The 12,220-nt window shown below is 40.1% G+C and overlaps 1 protein-coding gene across 5 annotated transcripts in view; it reads right to left on the bottom strand.

Annotated features, from left to right (window-relative positions):
• Positions 1–12,220, bottom strand: part of TRPS1 (transcriptional repressor GATA binding 1) — a 217,320-nt gene that overhangs the window by 168,927 nt on the left and 36,173 nt on the right. For 3 of the 5 annotated variants that reach the window (XM_075415657.1, XM_075415662.1, XM_075415658.1), the window contains exons 2-3: positions 9,216–9,374; positions 5,253–6,181 (exon numbers count right to left, since the gene is read on the bottom strand). In XM_075415657.1, the coding sequence (XP_075271772.1) occupies positions 5,253–6,181; positions 9,216–9,252 (966 nt within the window). In that variant the 5' untranslated portion in view covers positions 9,253–9,374. The remainder of the gene's footprint in view (positions 1–5,252; positions 6,182–9,215; positions 9,375–12,220) is intronic. The other 2 variants (XM_075415660.1, XM_075415661.1) reach the window with 1 other exon arrangement.

The raw sequence follows: 12,220 nt of genomic DNA, 5'->3' as shown, positions 1-12,220 counted from the left end.
CCTCTTTTATAGATAATGGATCTAAAGTCAGTAAAACCAACAGTATAAAATTTGGATTCATCTTCCATGACAGGAAAATGAAATTCATTCACATACGTGTTTTCATTTACTTATGTCAACTAGTTATGTATCCATGCCACCTTCTAGGAAGCCCACCTGATGACAAAGTTGAACTTTAAGGTTTGATTTGTCACTAACACAGACATAAATGCTGTACTTCTTTATGCTTCCAATCTAGATTATGACCGTATCTGTAACAGTCCCTTTGCCAAAAGCACCAAAAATTTAGAGAAAACCCTTAAACATGAGAACGGATGTTGATTACATCTACACCCTTAGAGACTCCCTACAGCGTTTTTAGTCTTACCTTCACAGCTTCATATTCAGTCAAACTTCTAACGCAAGAGTGGAGGATAAAAAGCAGAAGCTACTAATAATAAAACCACTGGTTCTCATTCAGTTGAATCCTAGTTAGACTAGACTTTAATTATAAGTTACATTACTAGTCATGCATTTCTAATGTGAAAACGGAAAAGCTGCCAAATTTGATATACTGAAATCTAGAATGTTAAAAAACACACATACATAACTTTGGGTACACACATGGAGATCACCACTGATTTATAAAGGAGACAAAAAGAAGAGCGTTACACACTTCGCACGCGTCGGCACTTCTGCCACTTTCAAGGATACTGAGCAGCCTGGTAGCTGGACATCCAGAAGGGCTCTCAGTTGCTGCGAAAATCCTGGAAAAGGTTTTATCCATATTCATATATTACAAAGGATTAGGCTGAGTGGTACAGGACAACTCTTATAATATTGGATGTCTTGAACCACAAAAGAAAAAATCTGCTACCAGTCTCTCATTAGTCTGTGGGATAGCTAGATAATGCAATAATTTGGATTTTTTTCCCTGGGCTCATTGAAATACCATCAAGAAACTATTGGATGGCTTTCATCAGTCCCTGGCTTTTCAGAAATCTGTCTTCTTATTTTATATGGCAGTGTAGTATCTAAAACCATGAAACAATCAAAATTAGAGGGCTGGATTAAACACAAAACAAAACACTTCTTAGTACTTCCAGACAGCAGTCTGAATCTCTTTAACGGCAGAACACAAGAGGAGGTAGGTCTGCGACAGTAAGCTCCAGAACCACGGCCATGCTGAGCAGGAAGCTCCTCAAAGGTAGCACACACAATGTGAAGCTGCCTGGAGTCAATGGGAAGAACTGCTGAGCACCGCAGTACGTCTTTACCCACAGCTGCATGAATACCCTTCTCCCTTGGGACGTGCCATCTGAAACCCTCACCTGAATGCAGACATTTCTGCCCTTTCTTTGAGGGACAGCATTTTCTTTTAAAACGTATCAGGAAATGGGGTCATGCTCCCTTTTACACAATGGCCTGATGGCTTGAACACTTGTTCAGGAAACAGGAAAAGTCAGCTCCTTTCCTTGCTCCGTCAGAGGGGATCCAAGACCACGTCTTCTCCCTCGCTGGGCCGTGGCCTACCGTTCAGCTAAGCTGACACGTGGAAGACAGCGCTCTCCAACCTTTCTCTTGAGCTGTCCCACGCACTACTTATAAAAAAATCTGCGGGCAGAAAAAAGACTCCTGCTTACTTGCCAGACACTTTCCTGTCTCCAGACCTTTCCACACTTTACATTAAAGAATCATTAGATCAAACAGAAGGAGACTTAATCATACAGTAGCAAAGCAATGGTTCTCAGCATCATAGTTGTTAACTTAGTCACCTGAATTTTACTTTAAGTGAAGTCTTTAGATCCAGTCTAAAGTCTACTGCTTTAGGCATGTCCACAAAGCCATACGTAGGCTAAAATATCCAGCAAGACAAAGCTGCTTATCGAGATTGATCAATTACTAAATGTGAAGAAAAAGTAATAGGGGGCATCAGCAAAAGTTGATCCATTGAACTCACTTCAAATATTATTCTGATAAAAGCAATAAAGCTGATTAACACCTTATCTGGCAACCCAAGAGGTGTGTCAGCAAATGTTTTCTGAAATCTATACTGGCAAGAAAGTTAATCCCCCAGAAACAGCTCAGTGATTTTACCTATAACTCAATGAACCAAAAACCTCTGAGGAAGAAAATGGGAGCTAAGAGTACAGGAGATTTTCAAAACAAAATCATATTTTCAAAGACAACAAAGGAATCTTGCTGGATTAAATATTCAAATCAAGTAAAAATCTACACGGTAATAAGGCCAGAAAGCTTGGATTATTTACACAGTTCCCAGCCAAATCCTCCTTAGGTATTACAAAACACAGTCCCAATATTGGTGTACCTGGAGGTGAAGCCAAATGTGTATCCCTACTGTTTTGCTGATTGCAATACAGAAAAGAAAAAAAAAAAACAAAAAAAAACAAAAGAAAACAAAAAACCAAAAAGCTGGGGTGGAGTTGGGGGAAGGTGTTTTGGTTTAGGGGTGGGGGTTACATTTTCCAGGACAGACTTCATTTCTGTGGTCTAAGTCCAAAAATGCATTTGATTTCTTTCTTGCAAGCCATTGGCAAAGGGACTGTGTCCCTACCTAACCGCAGATATAATAGCAGATACTGGTTTTTTCTGCAGTCAAGACATTTATCCACTGCTTTTCTTTGCTTTTGTTATGAGTGCAAACTACGGGGCTCAATATCATCCCTCACTACTGCAATTCTTCATATACCGTGGTCTCCCACTGACCACTGTGAGCTAGGTCAAAGTAAGTCATCTTCATCCTCTGGCTTCTGCACCCAGCTCCCTGGCCTGAGACCATAAATCCATCGATAACTTCCACCCCAGCTACAACAGAACAGTTTGTTAAGTGCAAAGGGATCAATAAATCAGACCTTAAGCCCAGTCCACTACTATTTCAAGTTAATTACAAAGAGATTATTTTCCTTTAGCTCAGTACCTATACAAAATAATATTGTTTAGATGAACCAATTATTCAGGTTCAGTTCCCTCTCCATGTTTCACAGAAGTTTGACTGAACCAATTTTAACCAGAGCTCCAATCGATACGATCTCTCCTTGCAGCAGGAGACGCCAGCCATTCAGATGCCTGAGAAAAATCCCCTCCAAAATGGACATAGTAGCAATATAAACATGTGTGGGTGCAAAGGGGATTTTCAAACGTTCTTTTACTGTGTTTATGAATCTCACAAAGCTGCTCTGTATCGGGAGTGGGGGAGGAGAAAGCATAAAAATATTAATCAGTTACTTATCTTCTGACATGTTCTGGATCAACATCTGGTGCATGTGCAAGTGATGAAGTATGGCATTTGGCACAAAAGCTTATTTAATCTTCCCTTCCCAAATTCGGCTGGGAAAATTAACACTCTTAAAAATTAAGTTTCCAGATCCAATTTTTTTTCTTTAAAATAAATTGCCAACATTGTATAGGCTGTCTGTTCTACTTTGGAAAATGTTTTTCGTCTGAGAAAGGACTGATCTTAAGTAGATTATCTATGGGCTGTTTCCTACCACTTTTTGTCTCCCCTGCAGTATCTTACTGCCAGGGTTTAGCAGACAAGTATAGTCTAGGTTCAGCTGTTTTATTTCTACTTCTATCAGTTCAAACTGAGATAGCTCACACATCTGTTTTATTTCTGAAAGCACTGCATAGGAAAAGTGTCCAGCTCATTCTAATCAAGCATAAACTTTCCTATAAATAACTAAGGACCTAACGAAACAATTGTTTGGAGGAAATGAAAGTGTGTTTAGAAACTCAAATTCCTCTATACTGTATGCCTGAACTGTTCCAGTTTGAATGTCTTCCTGACAGCATGGATCACTTGCTCTAAGATGCTGTCCCTGGAGTCAGCAAACTGAAACTATGGCAGGAAATCCAGGTATTAACATCATACTATGTGCTAATTATAAACCATCATTTCACATTCTGACATTATTCACTTCTAACCTCTTTTAACTAAATCACGTATTTGCTTTCTAATCACAGTTTGACAGGAGACGGTGTCTGACACAAGACAGTGAAGTGATCTTTTAAGAAGACAGCAGTTCAAAGATTGCAGCTTTTATGCATAATAACGACCTTAGTTTGATTTGCTGCTCCACAAAGAAGTTGTAGAGTTTCTGAAAAAAGAGGAAAAGTTTAAATCACTTGAAAAGCTTCAAGTTCTTGACTCGTGTTCTGGTTTCAGCTTCTTACTTGGAGTTAGATGCTAGCCATTTTAACCTGTTTGGCAAAATTTCTTTCCTGTAGCTGCAGTCTCTGCAAGCATTATTAAATATCTTCTGCCTTTTTAACATACTCTGAGTTTTGTCCGATGATTACTACCAGGTCAGACATCATGTCCTATGCAAACACACGCGTGAAATTGGATGGACATTTAAACTCATTTTGTTACCTTTTCTTTTTTCCTTAAAATCTGTATTTTTATATAACAGAATATTGTGGTATCCTACCACATCTCTCAGCTCACTCATGAGAGGATTTTTTTTTAAAGCATCATCATTTTTTTTTAACTAATTAAATATTAGCTGCTAAGAAACTAACAGAGACTCCATGAAAAAGCTTTTCAGTCCACTCTGTCATAGTAAAAATAAGATTTTTTTTTTTTTTTTTTTTTTTTACAGCAGTATCTGTAGTTTTTCCCTGCTCCAATCAGATGAGAAAATGACTGAGGCAATAGTTCTTGCCTTGCATGCTCACTAACATGAAGGACAGCATGGATTACTTTTACTTTTTGAAATGTTTTAAATACCCATTGTGTATGCTGTTTTTCTGGCACTAGACAACTTCAGAGTTGCCAAGACTTGCCATTTGTTTTATCTTAATACAGAATCAATAAGCCAAATCTTGCCTCCCGGCAGCTGATAATTTAGGATTACATTTTTAATTTCCAGCTGCTGTCTGTTGTCTATCTGGTAGTTATTTTTCATTATTATTTGCTCTTTTCTTTCCATGACAGCGAATCCTTCAGATATGATTACCAATTCAGCAATTTGCCTGTTTGCTGAATAAGAGCTTTTGCTATTGATTACCATGACGACTGAATCGTACACAGAAATATCACTGGTCAAAAAGGCAAGTACTCCTCTACTGTACGAGATGCTCAGCAGACCTGCAAAAAGCCTGGCCAAAATAGACAAAAAAACGGTTCTTAAGGTTTAAGCAGGTTACGTGTGAAATACTTTAATTGTGTAGGTAGGAGAGGCTTTGCAAATAACCGGCTTTGCAGTTGAGAAGGCAGTTAGCAGAAGCGGGGAGGCTGGGAAAATACAAACCTGCACATCGTAAGTCCCATTTAACAAGACAGGCCTCTGGGAATTGATGTCCTGCAACACTCCTGAAAGCACAGTGCGGTTGACTTTCTGGAAGTCTTTGGAGTGGCTGAATTGCACCATGTTGTGGAGAGCCAAAATTTTAGTGTCGAGCTCAGCATCCTGCCTGGTGCGGTTGTGCAGTCCTAGGTGGTACTTGCGGAAGTGTTTGATGAGATCTGTGGGGTCGTTCCCGTAGTAACCGTATCCACAGATGTTGCATTTGAAGTCCTGAAGCTCTGGAGACAGAGGCGCCGTATCTGGGCTATCATTTACCAACAAATCTGCTTTTGATTTGTTCAGCCTTAAACCCCCATCTGAAGGCACTTGTGGGTTTTTTGAGGCCATGGGGACAGGGCTTGAGCCTTGGCCATCAGTTTGACCACTTTGCACTTGCACTGTTTCATCTGAAGCTTTTGGCGACATCTGATGCTCCTCATTTGTCTCCGCTGCATCTCCTGACGGGGTAAAGACCACATCTTGGGTGTCATCTGCATCTGATTTTTGAGGAGACTTCAAGGGCTCACAGATTCCCCCAACAGCTGGAGATGAGAAAGCCAGCATATTTCTGTCTGTCACCTCATCATGAGGGAAGGATGGAACATTTCCTCCCTTATTGTGGCTTTCATAATTGAAGCCAGCCTTTTCACTCAGCACTGAGCTTTTCAAGTCCTTTTTAATGCTGGAAGATGGCTCTTGGACATGCGTGCAAAGTTCTTCCTTGTTATTTAACTCTGCCGCATCACCCTGGTCAGTGTTTTCTTGCATCTGCTCTGTGGAAAATTCTTTTTTCCTTCCAGACTCTTCACTTTCAGTACCTGTAGACTCAAGGGTCTGTACCTCACCTTCACTAGCAACGTTTCTTAGAGGGGGGTTCTTTTTCCGGACCATATCTACCACAGAAAAAAAAAGAAAACAAAAGAAAAAGAAAAAAAAAGAAAAAAAAAGAAAGAAAAAAGCAAAAAACCCTATAGAATTATTCAAGATAAATAACAGATTATAACCCTGGCACTTTTCAAAGCATTCTGAACTATATGAATACATCAACTTTTCAGAAATTTTTTGTCAAGCAGGTTTTTAGTCTATGCAGAAAACTTTTATATTAAAAAAACATGGTCACACTGAGACCGAACTTAAGTAAAAGACAACTTCAAAGTACCAAAACACTGCCATCAGAGTGAGCGAATTACAGGTTTCATTATCTTTTTGGAAGATACTGGTCTGGCAGAAATAATTTTAAATGAACACTTACTTTACAACCATTTTAAAAAGCTAAGGGGAAAAATAAACTTTTGCAGTCTAATGCTTATACACTGTGCAACTACATATAATGTAGCTTTGCAAAAATACGCCTAAAAGACATAACCAGGAGCACTTAACCAAGTTATTAGGAAGGAAACAGGCGAGCAAGTAACTTTGAGGTTTCAGAGAAAGCATTTTTCCTAAACAGGTATCAGTTTCTCTACAGCAAAAGCTCCCCCTCCTACTGCCCATAAACTTCAAACAGTATTATATGGATATTCTAGAGTCTGGCCCCACAGTCTATTATTCATGTAATTAGTTCTATTTGCCAAACAAAGGGAAACTAACTTTATTAAGAAACCCGTTGTCAATAAAATTTTACAGGCCTGGATTCAGACATTTGGCATTGCCGTGTGGCTGAGTCGGGATCTACCCTGAAATCACCTGGAATCCACACGGATCTAAACAGCCAAACCTTCCTCTGCCCAGTCCTCCGTGCAGACATAGCCACTATTGCTGAACCTGGACGTACACTTCCAGGGTCCATTTAAGAAAGCTCAGACAGGACAGCAATAAGCATCAGAGAGAAGGAAGGAGTCTGCCACCGGCGAGTCAGCTGCTAGCTGAACAGGGGACATTACGGAAGAACAAATCATCAGACCACACAGGTAGTAAGCCAAACTCCTCATCCACTACATATCCTCACCTTCCCCAGTCTACTTCGAGAAAAAAATCTATGTGAAACTCCCTTGCACTCCCCACTATGTGGTTCTGGATTTGATATTCATCACCAGCTGGTTTGATCCATTTGTGTTCACATGCTAGCTCTGGGCAGAAGACAGATGTGCTACAACTTTTTCTATGCTCTTATCTTTGCCAATGCTGTATACAATGATGGATGTTTCTCTTTGCCAAATTGCGTGTGGTCCTGTGGTAGCAGCCTGCAGTACCACACATGAGATGGGAGCTGCAGCCTCAAGCCTGAGCTGCCATTCCCAGGCCAGTCACGGCCGGGCGCCTATGGACACGCTGGAGATCTATATTGCTCCGCAAAGGGAGGACCACCTGGTGATTCCGGGAGCAGCACTGATGTGCTCCAAATGGTGCTGCATCCAGACCCTTAAAAGCCACGGATGAGCTCTCAAAACAGTACTTTGAGAAGTACGGCTGGGGACGGAGGTTAAAAATAAAAGAACAGGCGTCTGTACATCCTCTTATTTACATCTGCTCCACATGAAAGGGCACTGTATGCTATGTTGATAAAAACAGACAACTTCTTAGGGGAAGTGTTCAACTCATGTCTTGGGCTGGCTCTGTTGTCTTTGTGGTTGAGCCGATCCACAGGCAGCATGGGCTACAGCAAGACAGCTTTCACACAGAATGCCAGCTCATGTTACAGAAATCTTGACACTCCGTGTGGTCTTAATAGGTTTCTTAAAAGCCTACTGTGATGCCTTGCTGTAGAAGACACACGTGCTTGGGAACCAAGCATCTTCTCTTTAATGTTAGCCACACCTACTGGGATATGTATGAAATGAATTTTACTGGGTTTTTTTCCCCTGACAACTTCTGCACCATGAAGTCACTCAGAACTAAGAGAAAAGAAAGGCTTCCTGTTGGGGTAAGAGAACTATTACAACACAGACTCAGCCTACTAAAACAGCACGCGCACAGATGTAATTCAAGGTATAAAGATAGTCCTCAGCCTGTTAGCATTCCTGCTTCTCTGTGGGACTTCACGAATGCTCTTGGTTAACACACGGTAAAAATGTTGGTGAGCATCTCTGGGAGGTGTTCAGCTAAGTCTGTATTTTTCTCCTGGTTACACATCCCAAACCATTTTTAAAATAATTTCTGTTTAAATGCAATTCATGGCAGTTAGAGGACAGAGACGGGAGTCCTGACTATGAAGCGCAGAAAATCAGACATCTAGAAAGTAAACGTCATGACTGTTACCTCAGTCAAAATTAAACAAGATTAAATCTAATGTTTCAAAATGTTTTTGTTACAGATATTTTTGGCAGATAAGGAGAGTTTAGAGATTTTGCTGTCTTCATGGCAACTGACAGAAAAGAGTCAGAGAAAAGGACAGAAAAAGAATCCCTGTAAAGCAAATAAAAGAAAACTCTGGACTGTATACAGGCTAGCTAGACTGTACTTCAGATCTAGGTACTTTGTTTCAAATCTTCCTGACATATCAGTGAGTCTGTGTGTTAATGGAGGGGGAAAAAAACACCATCTGCCTAATGGAGCTTCTTCATGCAGTATTCTACACTTGAAGAGAGAAAGAAGAAGGTACCATTGATTTAAATATAAAAACTCTCCTAAGTTGAATTTAAAAGTATTTTCCCCTCTTTTTTCTTTTAGCTTTTGAAAAATCACCCGTCATTTATTTGCTTGATATCCACTCAAGCGGACTTCAAGAAAAGGCACAGGGCTTTTTTTTGTTGTTGCTGAAATTCCACCACTATCATTTTTCAGAGACATATTATGTAAATAAAGCTACATTTGCAATACTCCTAAATTCAAGAAACCATCCCCTAGCAAGTCATAAGTTAGATATAGAAAGAATATAGCCACTCTGAAATTATTACCTCTAAGACAAATAACAGATTGCACAATGTTTTATTGTGTGCCAAGAATGTTTTCAGTTAACAATTTCACTTGAAAAAATGGATCACATACTTGTAAAATCATACCCAGCATTGACTTCATAAGGCATGTGGCTTTAGAGTGCTTTTTACAATTATTAATTCTATTAGTCAACTAGCAGGCGGGCTAATGCAATTGTCTTAGAAGATGCACGGAAGACACAGAAGACATTTTGAGAGCTGATCTGTATATCTGCAAAACAAAACAAAAAAAGGTTTTCCTTCCTAAGTTATGCGTCCAAAATATGATTTCTAGTTACAAACATTCTTATGCCTATTGTACATTCACATGCATCAGCTGGTGGGCACTATACAAATAGTGTTCTCTACTTCCATCCAGCACAAGGAATTCTGTAGCTGCCACCTTCGCACAGGCGCACATGCTGTTGCACACGCACACACACAAACACACAAACACAAAGAAAGAGACAAAAATTACCTCAGAGGTGATTTTCACCAAAAAACAAGATTAAAACAAGTTTAAAGTGAGTGTTGAAAATGAGCTGGATAAAAATTCTGTAAAAAGTGATAAAAGTGCCTTAAAAATTCACATATATTACCAGGTATTGCGCATTGTAATGGGGCTGGCCTAATGGGATGGATAAAGGAATACAAATAACTGGTTCATATCCAGGCTCTGCCGTCAACAACTGAAAGGTATCATCTCCTGGCTGCCTTGTATCCCACTTGAAACGAATTTAGTGGTGCTACTTTAAGTGGGCAACTATCCCCATCTCAAAAATGCCATCACAATAATAAGCACATTTTTTGGCTGTTAGCGAAGAGGCCAAGTGATGAATCACCATGGGGACTGAACTACCTTTTCATTGCTGGACATGGTGATCTTCCTGCAACAAAAAAATTATTAAGCTTGATGTGAATGAAGGGACTTCTCGAGCTAAGGGAACTTCGGCTAAGGCCCAGGCTGCAGAATTCATCTTTGGGCTCCGTAATCCAGGGTCCAATATCTTATTTTCATTATGCTGAAATTACCTTTAAACCTTGTGGGCTTTTTTTCACCTGGCATGATCACCCTCAACTATTTTAAAGTGGAAATAATACTAATAGCTATATATACTTTCCCTCAAACCAGCCAAAGCTACTCTATTCTATTCATGCATCTGCGAGTTGCAGACTTTGCTGTTCAACAATCACTCACATCAGTCTAGCCCTGGAAGCAAAAAGTTGAAACTTCTGCTAAAATCAGCTTATAATTCAGGTTAATGAATTACCATAGTGGCTACTGTATCTTTCTTAAAAAATAAAAATAAAAAGCAAATTCTGATAACCAGTAGTTTCTTGTGCGTGGTGAAGATAATGGCTGATTACCTGCTGACCATCAGCTCCCGCAACGGGTCACTGTCATTGCTCATTACTTTTATTGAACGTGATGACTTGTCATCAAACCCTATTGCAACAGTATGGTTGTTGCCTTGTGCTTGCACTGCAGGTTTAGGTCAGGTCTTAGTCACATGCTCTTTTTAACAGAATAATACATTTAGAAAGATGTCTGAATTTTGTGAGATGCCACTGACTAGTTTTTGTACAAGTAGATGCGCAAGCAGACAAACAGCAAACTGAGTCAAGGGTCTATGAAGACCGCAACGTTATCAGTCATAATGCTGCAGCAACAAAAAGTTAAATGAAAATACACATTTATATTCAACAGGCTCAAGTAGGACCTCTTTGTTACAGGATAGTAAAATTAATACTTTTACACTCATATATATTACACACCCACACACAGACATATAATGCACATACGGTGCTTAAACATCAATCATTTTGCTAGAATAATACAGCAAAAAATCATTAACTCTCAGTGTCTCAGCTTAATATATGTCTAATACTTACCTATCTCACAGGAGTGTTGTGAGGCTTAATTAATTAGTGACTGTAAAGCACTTTGTGATCCTCTAATGAAAGGTGCTACATAGCACAAAGTATTATTAAAATCATTAGGACCACAAAAAAGCCCTGTGGAATTCCAGCCTACACTGTCTGTTGGGGTTGGGAGTGATCTTATTATTAAAAGGAGACCGTCAGACTAATTTTCATAATTTTTTCAAGATCTTTTTTCCTCTCTTTGCTGTTGTGATAGCATGTTAGTAGCTAGAAATTTAATCTTATCATCTTAATAACATACACTCATGTAGTTTGTTACTTCAGGGCTTGAGAAGAGAACAGGGCTTTTGGCACTCATCTGGCTTTCCCTTTTAAGAAAAAAAAAAAAATTGAGACACATATTTTGACACCTTCCCACACTCCACCCCACCAGGACAGCCGACCATGTGAGATCGCAGGATACTCACTACAGCCGCATGGGAAAATACTGCTGTGGTTTTAATTTCTCTCTTTTTTTTTTTCTTTTTCTTTCACAGCAAAAAACCCAAGGCACAAAACAAAACCCAGCTTATTACACATAAATAGGCTACAAAGACTGTCTGCTGTGCTTTAAATAAAAAAAACTCTTAAGTGTTCAAAGTGTTGGCTTCGATCAAGCACATAAAGTCCTAAACAATCTGGAGCCTTCTCCCCGCTCTCCACGCAGCAACCGAGCAGCTGTAAGGCACCCGAGCTCTGGAGCCAGAAAGCTCCTGCCTTGAGAGCACGAATTTCTGGGAACCCGTCTGGGCGGCGGGCTCCGTCCCCGGGGAGCCACCCGCACCCAGCCTCCGCCACAGCCCATCCCGCCGGGCTGGCCCAGACCCGCGCCAGCACAACCAGAAAGACAACAAGCTAACCAGGACAGCCCGCAGTTCAAAGACCTGCACATTTTCTAATTTAAGCATTTTCAAAAAATACAATAATAATCATTGCTGTCTGTAAATACACTGGAAAATCAAGGTGAAATTGCTGCCTTCACTGAAAATTAGATTGCATTACATGCAAACTACCCCCACCCACTCAGACACTGCAGTAAAGGACTGGCTAAAGCTCCCATCTTTCCATCGTCCCTCGTGGATCCCTGAACAGTGAAATGACAGAAAAGAGGCGTGTATAGCTTCACATCCCCACCATCTCCGGGTGGGACGCAGA

Source organism: Opisthocomus hoazin, chromosome 3 (assembly GCF_030867145.1).
Source record: "Opisthocomus hoazin isolate bOpiHoa1 chromosome 3, bOpiHoa1.hap1, whole genome shotgun sequence".
In the NCBI taxonomy this organism is placed as follows: Eukaryota; Metazoa; Chordata; class Aves; order Opisthocomiformes; family Opisthocomidae; genus Opisthocomus; species Opisthocomus hoazin.
This window is presented reverse-complemented; position numbering and strand designations above follow the sequence as displayed.